Genomic DNA, 16,668 nt, shown 5'->3' on the forward strand with positions numbered 1-16,668 from the left:
CCCTGGAGTCCCTTCTGCATCCGTCCTGTACCCTGATGGCCACACACATGCCCTGAAAAACTGGGGAGGCAAAGAGGAAAGAACGTGGGAACAGCAGTGGAGGGGAGACCCCAGCTCTGCCGCCTGAGGCTGGGTGGCCGCATTCTGTGGAGAGTGCTGGTACCTACTGCCCCCCACCCCGCACGCGCACACACAAGCGATATCACCTCTGTCCCCTGGACCCACACTCCAAGGGAGAAGAAAAGGATGAGCAGACTGGTGTGGGCAAGAAGGAGAGGGGCAGCAGCCCAGGCCCACCCTTGCATGGACGGGGAGCTGACAGGGTGTGGGGTCCCAGGGGCCGATCTGGGCAGATTGAGGTTGACGTACAGGAAGCAGGGATTTCAGCTCCGGAGCAGGAAGGGGGGTCAAGTGCTGACCGCTGCCATTTCCTTTTGTTTAGCAAGCAGTGTGTCAGGCTCTGTCCCAGGTACTGGGGACACACAGGGAGGAGACAGGAAGCCCTGCCTCCTACAGCAGACAGGACACCTGACCAAGCTCACACTGCCAAGGCTCTCACCAGCTTACTGGGGACTCTCCACGCGTCAGGATATAGAGTTAAATTGATTGGACTTTTCCAGGCACCACCCCAACTGTGCTGGGCCAGGGTCTTCTCTCATTGGAGCGGCAGCTTCTTTCCCAACACACGGCTGGATTCTGAGCCGTCCCCACCTCCAGGTTAGAACCTTCTCCTGACCGTTGTCCATGGAAACTCCAATCCCTTGCTGGCTACAAAGCTCTTCTTCCTTCTCTGGGCCCAGGTCAAGTTTAAGAAGCTGCAGTGAGCATGCAAGCGGGGGGGGGGGGGTCTCCCCTAACTCTCTGTTCTTTGGTGGGGAGAGAGGCAGGGGCACCTGCTCGGGCTTGCCTGGGCCACGGAGTCCCAGAACCTCAGCTGCGGCCCTGACGGCTCTAGCTCCTTTTCTGCAACCAGAAGCAATGCCAGGGACTGTGAAGCATCCCTACCACCTTCTCTGCTTTCTGGGTCTACTACCTTGATGGCTCTCTCATGAAACCACAGATAATTGTCCTTTGGACAGTTTCTCAAATGCAGGCATGTTGAACCCCCCCACCCCGCAAGAATTTAGAGATTATAGAGAAAAAGATATACCCTATCTAGATATAGTTTCTACCTAGGATAGATATTCTGATGAATAGGGTAATTTCCAACTTCATAACATTCACTCAGCATACTCGGTACCCAGGCAGCATTTTCCTGATGTACCTGAATCAGAGGCACTATTTTTATGAAGTGTGCTGTTACCTGGGGAGAGGACCGCCACACTTCCTATCTGGGGACAGTTTGTATAATGAATGGTGTGCTCATAAAGGCCGAACTCTGGTTCTCCAGGAAAAAGAGCTCTAATCTGTGGTGTCTGCTGATTTCCATGGTGCAAATTCATGGCTGATTTCAAGCTACCAATGCGATGTCACTGAACAGAGGCTTGGGAAGAGAGGACCATGACGGTCTCTCAGGAGCCAGTAGAAGCCGACTCCAGGGTACCATGGGATGGCGGGCAACCCCCAGGGGAGTTCTGAGGGGTGGGCCTCTCTTTGTGATCAGTGCCTGGAGAGGTGGGGGACCACCAGGACATGACAGTGATTGAGGGGGGACCGAGTTTGGGGGAGGAAAAGAGGCCAGACCCATTCTGCACTGCCCAGTGGCAAGGAGGGAAGAGGCTGGAGAAGCTGCTGGAGTTGGCTGCCGCGTTTCTGCATCTCGCCCATCACCTCTGCAGGTCTGGGGCTCTGACTCGTAACGTGGGGCAGGCTCACCTGTGCAGAAGAACAAAGGCTGGAGAAGAAAGGACGGTGTGTTCCCAACGAGATGTTGTGACAGAACCCACTCTGGGGGAGGACCAGGCCTGGCAAAGCTGCCCTGGAACCAGCGGCATGAACTGGGTGACAGAATTCTTTTTTTGACCCCAGGACATTTTGTGGAGAAGAAGGATACCTTCTCTCTGCCCTCAGGTGGGGACTTGGTCCCGGGAGAAGCTGTCCATTTGTGGCCCTTCCTGTGAGACTCCAGAAGACCCCCTCTGCCAGGTCAGGGTCATAGCAACTGAGAACAATGCTGGACAGACAGAGCGGGCCCTGCACAGGGGCCTGGGGCCTGGGAGAGCGTCAGGAGCTGCTGGGACTGGTCCTCCCCTAACTGGGCCACTGGTGGGGCCTTTCATCTCCCGCCTTCCTGAAATCAGCGGCATGAACTGGAGGCCACTCCATGTCTGCTTGCCTATGCCTATGCCCACCCCACTCCCCCCAGTATGGCAATTACTGCACTAACTAGGGTGCTTTGATCATCTTTAGAAATGGCCACATTGGGCAGGGATGCGGCCAAGCAATTAGGGGCAGAGGAGCACGGAGCTCGGGCACCTACTCAGGGGCTGAGGCTGCAGAGGACCCTCAGGCACCCCCTGCCCACCTCCCTGCAAGAGTATCTGCCCCCAGCATAGCTGTGAACTCCTCGGGGAGTCAAGACAAATGCAAACACCCCCATCTGAGTCCTGGAGACAGAGCCAACCCCTGCCCATCGGCCCCTCTCTGCCTGGCCTCCAGCCCAACCGGCAGCTTCTCTGGGCTGTCCAGGCCCCTTTGATGGAACTGCAGAAACAAGGGCTCCTTTGACAGAAGTGGGGGCCTCAGAGCCAGATGATGAGACTTCAAAGGTGACGGTCAAACCCACTACCCTGTGCCCTCCCTCAGCCCTGACCCACTGCCAGTACTCTGCCAGTCTTTCCTCTATGTAGCCCCCCAAGCCCCATTCCCCTGTGGGCTCCAGTAGTGAAGGACCAGGTGAGGGATGGCCAAGGGAAGTGGTAACTTTGATTGAGAGAAGAGGGTCAGGTGGTTTGAGGGACAAGAATTCAGTGCCCCGGGGCACAGAAAGGCAGGCACCACAGGATAAGGGCCTGGAGGGTGGACCCCCCCGGTGGGAAATAGGACAAGGTTGGTGCCCCAGCTTCTGGTCACCATGCTGTTGGCTGTGCTGCTGCTGCTGTCCCTCCCAGACCCACCTTCTGCCCACCGGCACCCTCTGTACATGTGCCTGCCCCCCAGCACCCTGCAAGGTGAGCCGGGAGGGTCTGAGGGCGTGGCCAAGGAGGGAGGAGTGGAGAGGAAGTGGGTCCTGGGAGGAGGAAGAAGGAAGGGGAGCTCACCACTGATATTCACAAGGTCCTTTGGCTTCCCCTGACCCACCCTGCCGGGAGGGGGGGCCAGCAACACTGGTTAGGAGAGGGAGGGAGGAGATGAGGGTGGAAAGAGATGGGCAGCCAGCCAGGGTATGCACTGGGACATTTCCAGGTTCAGCAAGGGGGAGAAGACCCAGAGCATCCCCTTGGCTCTGTGGGCCCAAAGGTGGGCAATCCAACCAGTCATTCTGTGTCAGTATGTCTGGTTCCGCGGTGTCTGTGCCTTCAGGGAGCTGTTTTTCCTTCAAGGTTTTTAAGGAGAGACCCTTAGCAAAGACCCCAGTGCAGCTTGATTGAATTGCAGAGCTACCTTGGGCTGGGAATCCAGAACCATCAGCTCTGAGTGCTGGTCCCTGGGCCCCTGGGCCCCTGGGCCCGTCTCCCCCCACTCCACCCCAGTGCTCCTGGAGTCCAGCCTCTTCCCCTGTGGGTCTCCCAAGGCAGGGCTCAGAGCTGGGGCACAGAGGACAAGCCTGCGGCTCTCCCCCAATCACGCATGGCTGTGCCCCATGTCCCAGCAGCTCTGTCAGCCCAGGGGACAAAGGCATTGCAGGCTGCCCAGAGGAGCGCCCGGCGGGCGGTAAATCTAGTGGCGATGGAGATCCAGCAGAGGCTGCATGAGTGCCAAGGCTGTACCAACCACACAACGCCCTGCGCAGGTGAGCTTGCACCCACTGCTCCGGCTGTTCTCCCGTCCACCCCATCCCCCCCATTCAGACTCGACTCCCTCTGGGAGACAGAAGGTCTCTCCGAGCGGAGAGGGCATGCGTGCCAGGGTCTGGGCAAGCTGGCGCAAGGGCAGGGAAGCAGGAGCAGTCTGGGCCCCTGTGGTGAACAGCGAGAAGTTCACAGCTGCTGAAACAGACCCTGGCTGCTAGGGGTGGGCAAGAGACGGGGAACCCAGGGCAGAGAGAGGGCTGGGCCCAGCCTGGGGTAGAGGAAAGGTGGGAGAGTCGCAGTAAGCTCAAAAGGTCTGTTTGTCAGCCGGCCCTGGGTGCAGAACAGTTTCAAGGGGGCAGGGCTGAGAGCAGGTGGACCCTGGAGGGGGCTGGCTGGTGAGAGCAGCCAGGAGTTGTCTCTCATGGCAGCGCTTCCACCTGTGCAGGGCTGTGTGGCGAGAGGCGTCAGGACCCCGTCAATGTGACGCAGGCCCAGGGCCGCATTGTGGGGGGCAGCTCAGGGCCTGAGGCCTGGTCCTGCCTGGTGAGGCTGCAACTCAACGGGCAGCCCCTGTGTGGCGGCGTCCTGGATGCTCACAGCGGCGCACTGCTTTGCCGGGTACGCCGGGCCCCCAGGCCCCTGCCCCGTCCGGGTCCCCAACTCGTGGTCCGACTCTTCCTAGATCGTTGGGTGGCCGACACGCGCCAGGGCCGTTCTCTGCTGCCCCCTGGCGGCGACAGCCCCCCTCCCGGGCGCCCCGGCTCCCCGGCTTCCCGGCCCCCCGGACCCAACTGCTCCACCGCTCCCGGGCCTCGAGGCGTCCACGCCGCGCACCCAGGGTGCGGGCTCGGCCCACTTTCTGGAGCGGCCTCTCCCATGCCCGCCTTCCCTGCCCCCAGACGGGGAAACAACCCGGCGGGCGGCCTCCCTGCGTGGTGCCCCTGGGCGGGGAGCAGGGTCTCCCGGAACCTCGCCGCACCCTGGCCCCGAGTCATCGCCCAGCCTTCGCCCCGCAGCTTCCCGAACGAGCTTCTGGGGACGGTGAAGCTGGCCCCGAGGCCCCGGGAGGAGCAATGGGAGGAAGTGCGGGTGGATTGCATCCTGCCCTACCCTAAGGGGAGAGGGCAGCCCCGACGGCCTCGGAGCTGGGAACGGGGTCTTCACCCCACACCTCGTTGGCACTGCGTTGCCGCTCCTGCCCTAGTTTGACCCGCGGACCTTCCACAGCGACCTTGCCCTGGTGCAACTGTGGACGCCTGCGAGCCCCCCAGGAAACCCGGGAGCCCCCTGCCGGCACCGCCTGCGCCATTGCGGGCTGGGGGGCTCTCTCCGAAGGTATCGGCAGGGCCAGGCCTGGGCAAGCCGCGCACGTGGCTGGTGGAGTTTGGAGAGGCCGGCGAGTAAGGACTCGGACCTCCGCCTAGCTGTCTTCGCAAAGTTGCTGCCCGAGCTCGCAAAAGGGAGGGAATCAGGGGACGCGGTGGCAAAGGGGCCGTTGAAAGCGGAGGCCCTGCCCTCCAGGCCTGAGCCCCGTGGCAGCTTCCCTGTAGACCGGCCCGAGGCTGAGGCCGTGAGGGAGGCCCGCGTGCCCCTGCTCAGCGCTGACACCTGCCGAAGGGCCCTGGGGCCCGGCCTGCACCGCAGCACCATGTTTTGTGCTGGTTATCTGGCCGGGAGCATCGACTCCTGCCAGGTAGGAGCCCCAGTTGGTCGGAGCGCGCTGGTGGGCCGCCGCCTGGGGCAGGACAGCCTGCTTTGTTTCTACAGCCAGGCTGTCACTCGTTTTCTCTGAGCCTCAGTGTCCTCGTGGCTGAAATGGGTACAGGACTGGCAACCCCAGGAGAGCTCCGAGCTGGCTTATCCTGCCAGGTGTAAGGCTGACACATGGGTGGGGGTGATGCAGTGCCCTCTCTCTTGCCTCGTTTTGGCTTGGGCCCCCGCAGGGTGACTTCGGAGGCCCCCTCACCTGTTCTGAGCCTGACCCCCGCCCCAGGGAGGTCCTGTATGTAGTCACCTCCTGGGGGGACGGATGCGGGGAGCCAGGGAAGCCTGGGGTCTACCCCCGTGTGGCCATGTTCAAGGCCTGGCTCCAGGAGCAGGTGAGCAGTGAGTGCTCCCGCTCTGGGACGAGCCCGATCTGGTTTCCATTCTGCCTACCCTCAGTCCCGCTCTGCGTCCCGAAAGCCGGTCTCCCCCCAGGGCAGGGTTTCCGGGGTGAGAACTCAAAATGGGGGCGGGGGGCGGGGGTGAACTGGCCCCTGCGGGTCTCCGCAGCGGCCCCCTCCAGCCGAGAGCCCAGCTGCAGGGAGCTTCTGGCCTGGGAACCTCCCGAGGAGCCCCCAGCAGCGCTGTCCCACCCTGCACCTTCTCCTCCCACCTGTGCCCGGGAAGCAGGGGCACCGGTGCGCCCCTAGCGCATCGGCAGTGCCTGCAGCGCCGGCGGCGGGGCGGGGCGGGCCGGGGAGCAGGGGTCCGGGCCCACGTCTGACCTCCAGCAATCTTGTCCCGCCCGCAGAGCTTCGCTCGCTGGCCCACACACAGTCCGAGCTGCTGCGGAGCGCCCAGGAGCTGTTCGGCCCGCGCCCGGGGATGTGGCCCCTGGTTCCGGCCCCGGCTCGCCGCGCTCCGTCGCTCCGGGAGCTTCCTAGGCACCCCGCCCGAGAGCAGCGGCTGCACCCAGGTACCCCAAGCCCTCGCAGCCCAGCCCCGGTCCCACTCCTGCGCGGCCGAGGCTTTCCCCTAATCCTGTGATTCCCCAGGATCGCCCGCTGCAGGCGCGGGGTTGCCGACGCGGAGGCCAGAGCAGCGGCGAGACGCGCACGGTAAGCACGCCGCCTGTCGGCTGTCGCCAGGGAAGTAGGCCGAGAGCTGGCAGAGGTCCGGAGGAGAGTCTCCTGGGATCTGCGCTGGGAAGCAGTTGCCCCATGGGGCCACGGGCAGCCCCGCTCTCCCCATCCCCTGCAGCAGGCGGATGACTCTCTGGGGCTCCTTGGGGCTTTGGGCCCTCATCAGTGTCAGGAAATGCTTGGCTCTGTGTTATCACTTCATCGCTCTGAGCCTCTGTCTCCCTATCCTGAGCGTGGGAAGCTGCCCCCTGGGGGGTGGTCCTGAGGTACTGGTGGGGACTCCCTGCTGGTGTCTCTCTTTCTCTGCAGATTGCCCTGGCCTGGAGCCCCTGCGGCAGAAGCTGGCCACCCTCCAGGACACCCATGCCTGGATTCTGCAGGTCCCCTCGGAGCGCCTGGCCATGGACTTTCAGGAGGTAGGTCGCTAGGCTTCTCAGACTCCTTCACAGTGGTCTCTGAAGGCGAACGCGGGTCAGCCCTGATTGGTAGGGGGACAGAAGGGGCACCCTCCCCGGCAGGAAGGAGGACCTTCCCCCCTGCAGCCCCGGGTGGGAGCAGGGGGAGCAGAGTCCAAAGGGAAGGGGCTGGGAGGGCAGCTCTGTGTGAGCTGGGGTGCTGGGTGGGTGTGAAGGTGTGGTGGGGAGGGGGGAGGGGGGAGTAGAGGGGCTTATGGGGGTGTCCAAGTGAGCAGGAAGTGTGCAGGGTTGTGCAGGGTAAGGAAGGGGGTGGGTTTGGGTGAGAGTTTAGAAGGCCAGGAGGAGGGAACCAGGAGTCGGGCTGTGGGCCCCTGAGGGCCCTCCTCCATCTGCAGGTCCTGGCTGATCTGGGCTCCAAGACCGTAACTCGCTCTTCCAAGCCTGGGTTCGGGCTGACTTGGGGCGCTGGCCTGTGGTCTTCGGTGGTCTGGTGGGCCTGGAGGCAGCCACACTGGCTCGAAGCCTTCCTGCGGGCCTTCCGCTTGGCTGCTCAGGCCAAGGCAGAGAGCCCCAAGGAGCCCGGACGGATGTGAGACAGAGCCAGAGCCTATGGGGGGAAGGAACACCACCCACCTAGTTCTCAGGTGCCCCCAGCCAAGCAGCCATGAGCCATGTCTGTGCCCCTAGCCCCTGGCCAGGATCTACTGCTCCCAGGGGCCGGGAGTGGTCAGGGAGCAGGATGACAAACTGTCATGGCCACAACTGGCCAGACGTGTGGGGTGGGATGGGGGTCCTGGGCCCCATGTGTCTTAGCAGATGAGTCATCAGAAAATCACAGTTGCTTTAATAAATCTTATTTATGATGCACGGAGCAACTCTGGAGCTTTCTTGGGATGGAAACTGGGTGAGGGGATACTAGCTCTCTAGGAGTGAGGCCAAGTAGGGGCCAGCCTCAAGGAGCAATTGACAGAGGTCACAAGGACACAGAAGGCTGCTAAGCCCCATCGGAGCAGACCTGTCTGCCTCCCCAGAAATGGTAGCGGATCTGCCTGTCGCCATTTCCCTGTCCCTGGCTGACCAGTACTGCCCCCAGGGTCCAGTGCCTCCCCCAGCTCTCACCCCACTGCTAGCTGTGGGGACCCCTAGCCTGGGATCTTTGCCTCATGTCCTTGGGCTTCTGCCCCACTAGCCAATTCCTGTCCCCACCCCCTCATCACCTGCCCAGGGTTTTCTACCCTGCAGCAGAGCCCAGAGGTATCGGATTGCACTTCCGGCTGCCTCTTCCCTTGGTCCCTCCACCCCCACTCTGCACCTGTCCCGGCTGCCACTCTCCCACATCCCCAGACCAGTAGACAGGAGGAGCAGACGCAGCGCCTAGCCGGAGGGGCAGGATGGAGGGGCCTGTGTTAGTGCTGGGGCTGCTGGCCATCCTGGTCGTGCGTGGTAAGACTGGACATCACCCCACCCCCCATGTCCCCCACAGCACGGTCCCTTCCTGCCCTTCCTACATGGTGGTTCCCCCACCCCCAGCCTCAGGCCCCCTCCCCACTCCCACTGCCATTTCTTCTTGGAGGGCCAGCACTCTGGGGAGTGGATGGGTGCCCCTGCAGGACCTCCGGGCAGCTTCCTTCCTGGACCCTGGCCAGCAGGCACCCTGTCCCTGTCCCTGTCCCATCCACCCCCAGGCAGCTGGGGTCTCAATGAGGAGGAGCGGCTGATCCGGCACCTGTTTAAGGAGAAAGGCTACAACAAGGAGCTCCGGCCCGTGGCTCACAAAGATGAGAGCGTGGAGATCTTCCTGGCTCTCACCCTCTCCAACCTCATCTCCCTGGTGAGCTGCCCCTCCAGGGCCAGGCTGGGGACGGAAGGGCAGGGGCAGCTTCCTGGAGGTCTGGCTCTCTCCCACACTGGGAGGGCCATGGAGGAAGCTCAAGGCTCCAGGGTGGCCCGGCCCATGGCAGCTTCTTTCTCCATACCCTGTGCTGCCCCCAGGCCCTCAGGCTGATGCCCCTCCCCTCCAGCTGCCACTCTGTCACACTTCAGAGGTCATGTGTCCTTCCTGCTCCCTGATCTGCCTGCCCACTCCTGAGTGCTTGGGCCGGTTGCCATGGTTTCCTGGGGTGGGGGGGTGCGGGTGGGCGTGGGGAGGAGGTGCCTCGTGAATGCGAGCCCGTGAAAGAATGATGCTGGCCCTTGGGGGACAGCCCTCCTGTCTGATTCCAGAAAGAAGTTGAGGAGACCCTCACCACTAACGTGTGGATTGAGCATGTAAGGAGAATATCCCACTCAGAGCCGAGGGTGGGATGCGGTGAGGGGGCAGGGTCTAGATGCCCTGTGCCTGCTTCTGGTTGGGGATCCCCAGCCTGCCTGAGACACTGTCCCCAGGAGGCTCTGGCTCCTGCCTGAAGAGAAACCATGGCCCATTCACCCTTCCCTCCACCTAGTGCCGCCCCGAGCCCAGACAGAGCCTGCCTTGGGGTGGATGAGATTCTTCATCTGCAAGAAAATTGTCATCGTATCCTGATGTTATTAGAAAACCCCCTCTGTCACCTGTCAGAAACTCATAGTATAGACATAAGTCTTCTCTGTCCAAATAGAAATAATGGTCCCGTGGCTGTGCCATGTGCTCCCTATGCAGCCGTATGTGGGGACCTGCACCCACCCACCCCCAGACCTCTTCTGTCATGGCCCCAGATGCTGACCTGTCTTCCCTCGGGGAAACTGCAGGGAGTAAGGGAGCCGGGCCAACGGCAGAGCCTACTGCTGACCTTCCCCCCGGCTTCCAGGGCTGGACGGACAGCCGGCTGCAGTGGGACGCCGAAGAATTCGGGAACATCAGCGTTCTGCGCCTGCCGGCTCATCTCGTGTGGCTCCCGGACATCGTGCTGGAGAACAAGTTGAGCCGAAGCCCTCCCTGGCCTCCCCACGTCGCTCTGCCTCCTTTCCTGCGGCCTCAGCGCCCCTCCCGCCAGCCCCAAGCTCCTGCCTGCCCTAGGGCCTCTGCGTCCCCCAGCACTGCTCGTTTGAAGCTGGTCCATGCTCACTGTGGCCCTTGTCCCTGTCCCCCAGCAATGACGGCTCCTTCCAGATCTCCTACTCCTGCAATGTGCTGCTCTACCCTTCGGGCTACGTGTACTGGCTGCCACCCGCCATCTTCCGCTCTTCTTGCCCCATCTCCGTCACTGACTTCCCCTTCGACTGGCAGAACTGCTCTCTCAAGTTCAGGTGCACCTGCTGCTGCAGCCACCCCTCCCCGCAGGGCACGCTGCCAGGGCCACCTTCCGGCAGAGGCTCCTGCTCTGTCCTGATTGGAGCTCCCCTCCCCGACAATGGCCCCTCTGACCATGGGGCCTTTCCCCATTAGTGGCCCCAGCCGGTGGCTGAGAACCACCCTCTGCCCACTGCCCTCCCCAGTTCGCTCAAGTACACGGCCAAGGAGATCACCTTGAGCCTGAAGCAGGAAGAAGAAGAGGGCCGCTCGTACCCCGTGGAGTGGATCATCATCGACCCCGAAGGCTTCACAGGTGCTGGGAGCAGCGGGGGTGGGTGGGCAGGTGGGCAGGCAGGATGTCCCCCAGGCATACACATATGGGCACACCGACATGTCTGCACACCCACACCTGAAACACGCACACTTGCACTTACGGACACGAATCCAGCATGTGGAAAGAAAAAGAAGCCCGGCCGGGGACTGTGGCCCAAAGGCAGAGATGGAAGGGTGGAAGGGCACCAGTGCCCCCCCCCCCCCCCGCCCAGGCCAGGGTCCCTGGAGATGGATGTGGCTGACAGGTGAGGGGTTGTTAGTTTTCCTGTCCCCAGAGCACCCAGAGGTATGGTCGGGGCATCAGCTGTCATCCTGATAAGCGTGTACATCACCCCCTCCCAATGCCCCCCACTCCATACTTGTGACCAGACTCAGATCTTTTATGGGGCTCCCACTGCTTGCTCCTGTCCATCAGAGGAGATCCACATCCTGCTGCTCCGTCACAGGTTAGGGAAGGCGGTTCTTACTCTCACTGCCTTGCTATCCCCAAGACTCCTTATTTGAGCTGCATTGGCCTCAGCTTTTATTTTTTTCCAAGGAGGAAAAAAAATCAATCCCAGAGGAAAATTTCTCCCTTGCAGATTGAAACCTTCACCTCGACCCCCAGGAAAAGACCCCCCCCCCCACAACCTGAACCCTCCCCTGAGTGTCGCCCCCACCCAGGGCCTTGCAGACAGGCCTGGCTACCTCTGGGGGTAGCCCATCCCACCAGCCCCTCGTCCTGCCCCGAGGTCCCCCTTGGCCCCCTTGCCTGGCCTGACCCCAAGGCATCCGTGTGCTGCCCTCAGAGAACGGGGAGTGGGAGATAGTGCACCGGCCCGCCAGGATCAACATGGACCCCAGTGTCCCCGTGGACACTCCCGGCCACCAGGCCATCACCTTCTACCTCATCATTCGCCGCAAGCCGCTCTTCTACGTCATCAACATCCTGGTGCCCTGCGTGCTCATCTCCTTCATGATCAACCTGGTCTTCTACCTGCCAGCTGACTGTGAGCCTCCGTGCCCTGCCACCAAAGCCACCAGAGCAATGGCTGTCCTGGCCCAGCCTCTCACTTCCCCCTGGGGGGCACCACTGCCCAGGCTCCAGGCATGAGGGGCATGTTGCCAGCCAGAGGGAGGGCTCTTTGACCCTGTCCACATCCCCCAAATGGACAGGGCCAAGGACCCCAGACTGTCTCTCTGCTGGGGTGGAAATCAGGTCTGCCATGGTCACCAGGTGTGGCTGTGGCCTGGCACCAGGAGCCATCAGCAGCTGAGTCAGAGTGGGGGGATACTGGGACCTTGGGAAGCCCAGCTTTGGAGACAGGTGTGCACGCTCCCCTGGTTCTGGAGGGGCCCGTGCCATCATCTGTCCTCACTTGGCTGCAGAATATTTACTACGAGCAGGGCGTGGTGAGTCCCAGAGGCCAATGCCACCCCGCCCCTGCCCCTGGCTGAGCCAGGCGGAGAGGCACGTTGCACATTGCCCCAGGGTGCTGGGGCAGAGCCATCAGCAGCCACCACACCCTTTGCTCAGGATCTCAGGGGGGAAGAGCAGGACAGTGCCAGGCCGGGGTCTTTGAGTGAATGGCTGGCAGTTGGGGTATTCTTTTGGGGCTGTCTGTGCAGGGAGAGACACACACAGGGCTGTGATTTAGGAGGGCTGAGTGGCAGGGCATTGGCTAAGGGTGACAGCTGGTGTTGTTCGAGGTCTTACCCAGTGCCAGGAGGAGTGGCCGGAGTTTAACACACTCTTTCGCTTGGTCCTCACAACATTTAACCATTGAGAGAACTGAGGCACAGAGAGGACAGGCTACGAGCCCAGGGTCACCCAGCCAGGAAGCGTCAGAGCTGGGATTTGAACCCAGTCACTTTCGCTTCATAGTCTATTATGTTAATTAGAGTACCATGGCCTTGTGAACAGTGGGGTAGGGTCCACAGCAGAGGTCACAGCTAAGTCCAGGCTCCCCCAGGTGGCGAGAAGACGTCTATGGCCATCTCAGTGCTCCTGGCACAGTCTGTCTTCCTGCTGCTCATCTCCAAACGGCTGCCCCCCACGTCCATAGCCATTCCCCTCATCGGCAAGTAAGTTCCCCCTCCGCCCCGCCCCGCCCACCTCTCCCGGCCATGCCCCGCCCCACACACCACACCATGCCACACCCCGCCATGCCCCAGAGACTGCCGGCTAAGTGTGTGCCCACAGGTTCCTGCTCTTTGGCATGGTACTGGTGACCATTGTCGTGGTGATCTGTGTCATCGTGCTCAACATTCACTTCCGGACGCCCAGCACCCACGTGCTGTCCGAGGGGGTCAAGAAGGTGATGGCCGTCATTGTCCAAGGCTGGACATTGTGCCCAGGTCGCCCTGCGGGGATCTGGGTAGAAACACTGAGCGATTTCACACGGGGGGGGGGGTGCTCCCCAGCAGTGTGAAAGCACCAACCACTGCTACACACGCCCGCCTGCGTGGCCGGCTCTCCCAGGTGCTGCGTTACATGAAAGAAGCCAGACACAAAGGGCACAGACCGCGCAATTTCCTTTCTATGAAGCTCAAGGGCAGGCAAAACCAATCGTTAGGGATAGAAGTGGGGATGCTGGTTCCCTCTGGGGGCGAGAGGGACTTGATGTGGGGAGGCGGAAGGGAACCTTTTGGGGATAATGTTCAACGGCTTCTCTGGGTGGTGTTTGCGCAGGTGAGCGCGTCTGTAAAACTTCATGTAGCACTTTGTAGCAGCCGGAAATGGAGTCTCAGATGTCTGGATGTGTGAAGGTAGCCCATGTTGGTTAAATGGCCTTCCCGTGTCCCCCTGACCTGCCACAGCTTTTCCTGGAGACCCTGCCCAAGCTCCTGCACATGTCCCTCCCAGAGGAGGACGGACCTGGCCCCGGGGCCCTGGTTCGGAGGAGCAGCTCCCTGGGCTACATCTCCAAGGCGGAGGAATACTTCTCGCTCAAGTCCCGGAGTGACCTCATGTTCGAGAAGCAGTCCGAGCGCCATGGGCTGGCCCGGCGTCCCACCACAGCGCGTGGGTCCCCCGCGGCTCGGGGTTTTGTCCGGCCGTGGGAGGCGGGGTGGGGGTCGGCCACGGGCCCACCTCTGGCTTGTGTCCGCAGGCCGACCCCCAGCAGGCTCTGAGCAGACCCAGCAGGAGCTGTTCAGTGAGCTGAAGCCAGCTGTGGATGGGGCCAACTTCATCGTCAGCCACATGAGGGACCAGAACAATTACAACGAGGTGCGTAGCCACAGGGCTGCCATGTACAGGTGTTCAAGTGTGTCCTATCTTAGGGTGACACAGTTCCCCTCAGAGACACACCAACTTCTGTGAGGTTCACAGTGGGTGCAGAATCTGGGCCCCCCAGAGATGGGGAGTCCCTGCCTAGCACCCGTAGCAGCACACAGGGCCAGGCACACAGCTTCACATTGCAGACAGCCCTTCGGGTCCCTTCTTTCTTCCGGCTGCCAGTCACTTTCTGTCCCTGCTCAGCTCCAACTCCGATGCTCCAGACACAGCCAGACATTTACAAGGTAGCTTTATATGGTTGTTCGATATTACGTAACTTTCTAAAATTTTCTCTTGAGGAAAGGGTGCCTTTTTCCAGTTCACAGAGGAGGAGGGCCTGGCCCTTGCTGGGGACAGGCAGCACCTCCCCTCTGCTGTAAGCCCGAGGCGGCACCCACAGATACACCAAGGCCATGCCTGTCACTGGGCCCCAGCTTGGGGCATGGGCCTGTGGTCTGAGGGCCCTCCTCACCCCACCGTCTCTGCCCCGACACTGTCCCCAGGAGAAGGACTGCTGGAACCGGGTGGCCCGCACAGTGGACCGACTCTGCCTGTTTGTGGTGACACCCATCATGGTGGTGGGCACAGCCTGGATCTTCCTGCAGGGCGCCTACAACCTACCCCCACCCCAGCCTTTCCCCGGGGACCCCTTCTCCTACCGGGAGCAGGACAAGCGCTTTATCTAGAGTGTGCCTGCCCTGCCCGGTGTGGCCCAGCTCCCAGCGCAGCTTCAGTGGGGCTTTTGGCCTGAAAGGGATGGGCCTTCAGGGGTGGCAGGGATGCTGGAGAAAGGACAAGCTCTTCCTAGGGAGGCTGCTCCTGGCCCTGCAAGGCTAGCCTGGAGATTAGCTCCTGAGACCACGGAGAGGAGGGAGAAGGCCCAGGCGTCAGTAAATAAGGACAGGAGCCACTTCTGAGAGAGGACATCAGCTGGCAGGCGGGGCAGACACGGGGCTGGTTCAGTGCCACTCAGGATGGCCTTTTGGGACCCCTCTGGGAGAAAGAGGCCTCTTCTTCCCTCCCCTCCCCCAAATGGGGGTAGAGCAGGCAGGCCCCTGTGCCCTCACTTCCTGGTTCCTCAAGTTTCCCTGCTCCTGTCCCAACCCCCACCTTGGGCTTCTGAAGTCCCATCTGGAGCCAAGGTTGGGGGCACCTCCCTCTCCAGACCCTTTAGGAAAGCAGGCTGTGGGCAGGGGTGGAGCACCAAGGTTGCAGAATGGCCTTTCTGCCTTGGCTACTCTGGCTGGGACCCTGTGGGAAGCTGAGGGCTGGGGTGAAAGAGCTGGATCCACAGCCAGAGACCAGAGGTCAGCCTAGAGCCCCAGAACTCAGCACCCCCCCCCCCCCACCGAGGCATCCCCTCTTGGTCACCTATTTCTCTTCTCCAAAGTAGGGTTGCCAGACAAGATTTGGGACATACTTATACTAAAAAAAAGTATACATATTTTTCTGAAATTCAAATTTAACTGGGCATTTTATGTATTTATTTGCTAAACCTGGCAACTCTACCCCAAAAGGAACTCCTGCCAATCTTATCCCAAGGGGCAAAGGCCGAGGCTGGAGGAGGTGGGAGATGGGGTCCACCTCCAGGATGGCCCCAGTGACCCCCACCTCCTGCATCACATCACGCCCTGGTGTAGTGCCCTCCACGCCAACCAGGGCTGGTCTGTGTGGCCAATAGAATGAGGTAGGGGCACCAGCAGGCCACTTCCAAGGTCAGGTCACAGAAGACATTGCAGCACCCCTCCCCCCACTTGCTGTCTGTCCTTCCTTCACTCTCACTTTTTCTTGGGAGAGTGGGAGGCACAATGAACATTCTATGGAGAGGGCCACCAGGCATGGAAGCGAGGCCTCCTGCCCACAGCCATGGCAGTGAACTTGGAAGTGGATCCCTCAGCCCCCGCGGACCCTCGGATAAGATCGCAGCCCTGTGGCAGTCCCTGAGCTGGGACCACCCAGAGGTGGTGCTCCTGGATTCCTGACCCCCACAAACTGTGGGAGATAATAAATGTGTGTTGCTTTATGAGACAAAGTTTTTAGTTGTTTGGGACAGTGTGACCTTGGACAAGCAATGCCTCGTCTCTTGGCTTCAGTTTTCTGCAACATATGCGTAGTAGGCCCCTCCCATGGGGAGTTGTGAAAATCAAACTTGCTAGTCAGTGTGAGGGTACTTAACGTGTGTCCTGCAAATTAAGGGGTGCTTATTTATCTCATTCCTCATTGGAGGGCCTCCGTCACACAGAATGGGCCCCTCGGGGCTCTCATGAGGGTCTCCTCCCTGCAAGCCTGGCATGGTGACTGAGAGCTGGAGCAGGTGCAGAGGGCCCTGGCACTCCCCTCCTGAGGCCCAGACACATGACCTTCACAGCTCAGCCCATTCCCTTCGGAGGGCATCTGTGAGCTCCTGAGCTCAGCTATACAGGTGACACGTTTGATGGAACTGAGGGAAAAGAACAAAACTGACCCTACTTACTTCTGCCTTCCAATATGAGTCACCCACAAATTCAAGACACACAGTTTGAATGTTCTGCCTTTGCATAGGAAAACTAGCTGGGCCTTACACCTGTCGGGTGAGCAGGAAGTCGGGGCCTTCCCCGAATCGTCCCGACTCCGTTCACTGTGGTCGCTTCTCTCTGCCACACGGTGGCGCTGTTGGCAGGTGGATCCTCAGTTGCATCTGGCCGAGCTCAGGTAGCTGTGAGCCTTCCAG

The 16,668-nt window shown here is 61.2% G+C and overlaps 2 protein-coding genes across 2 annotated transcripts; both read left to right on the plus strand.

The window, feature by feature from the left end:
- Positions 1-3,013: 3,013 nt before the first annotated feature.
- PRSS56 (serine protease 56) lies at positions 3,014-8,022 on the plus strand. The gene is given in 17 exon segments (XM_090269421.1): positions 3,014-3,110; positions 3,755-3,940; positions 4,336-4,474; positions 4,476-4,511; positions 4,910-5,007; positions 5,096-5,165; positions 5,167-5,228; positions 5,444-5,586; positions 5,837-5,999; positions 6,168-6,230; positions 6,233-6,345; positions 6,411-6,573; positions 6,653-6,715; positions 7,049-7,155; positions 7,551-7,581; positions 7,584-7,683; positions 7,685-8,022. Coding segments are annotated over 17 exon segments (1,773 nt in total). The 3' UTR covers positions 7,824-8,022.
- A 388-nt stretch (positions 8,023-8,410) lies between these two features.
- Positions 8,411-14,780, plus strand: CHRND (cholinergic receptor nicotinic delta subunit). Its single transcript, XM_090284990.1, has 12 exons — positions 8,411-8,598; positions 8,841-8,986; positions 9,379-9,423; positions 9,942-10,051; positions 10,225-10,380; positions 10,570-10,679; positions 11,488-11,688; positions 12,652-12,763; positions 12,882-12,996; positions 13,499-13,703; positions 13,807-13,910; positions 14,462-14,780. The coding sequence occupies exons 1-12, from the start codon at positions 8,547-8,549 to the stop codon at positions 14,642-14,644; spliced, it is 1,539 nt and encodes a 512-aa protein (XP_090141116.1). The 5' UTR covers positions 8,411-8,546; the 3' UTR covers positions 14,645-14,780.
- The last annotated feature ends 1,888 nt before the right edge of the window (positions 14,781-16,668 follow it).

The sequence above is a fragment of the Furipterus horrens genome, unplaced genomic scaffold (assembly GCF_987537825.1).
Source record: "Furipterus horrens unplaced genomic scaffold, mFurHor1.1.pri manual_scaffold_1, whole genome shotgun sequence".
Taxonomy (NCBI): Eukaryota; Metazoa; Chordata; class Mammalia; order Chiroptera; family Furipteridae; genus Furipterus; species Furipterus horrens.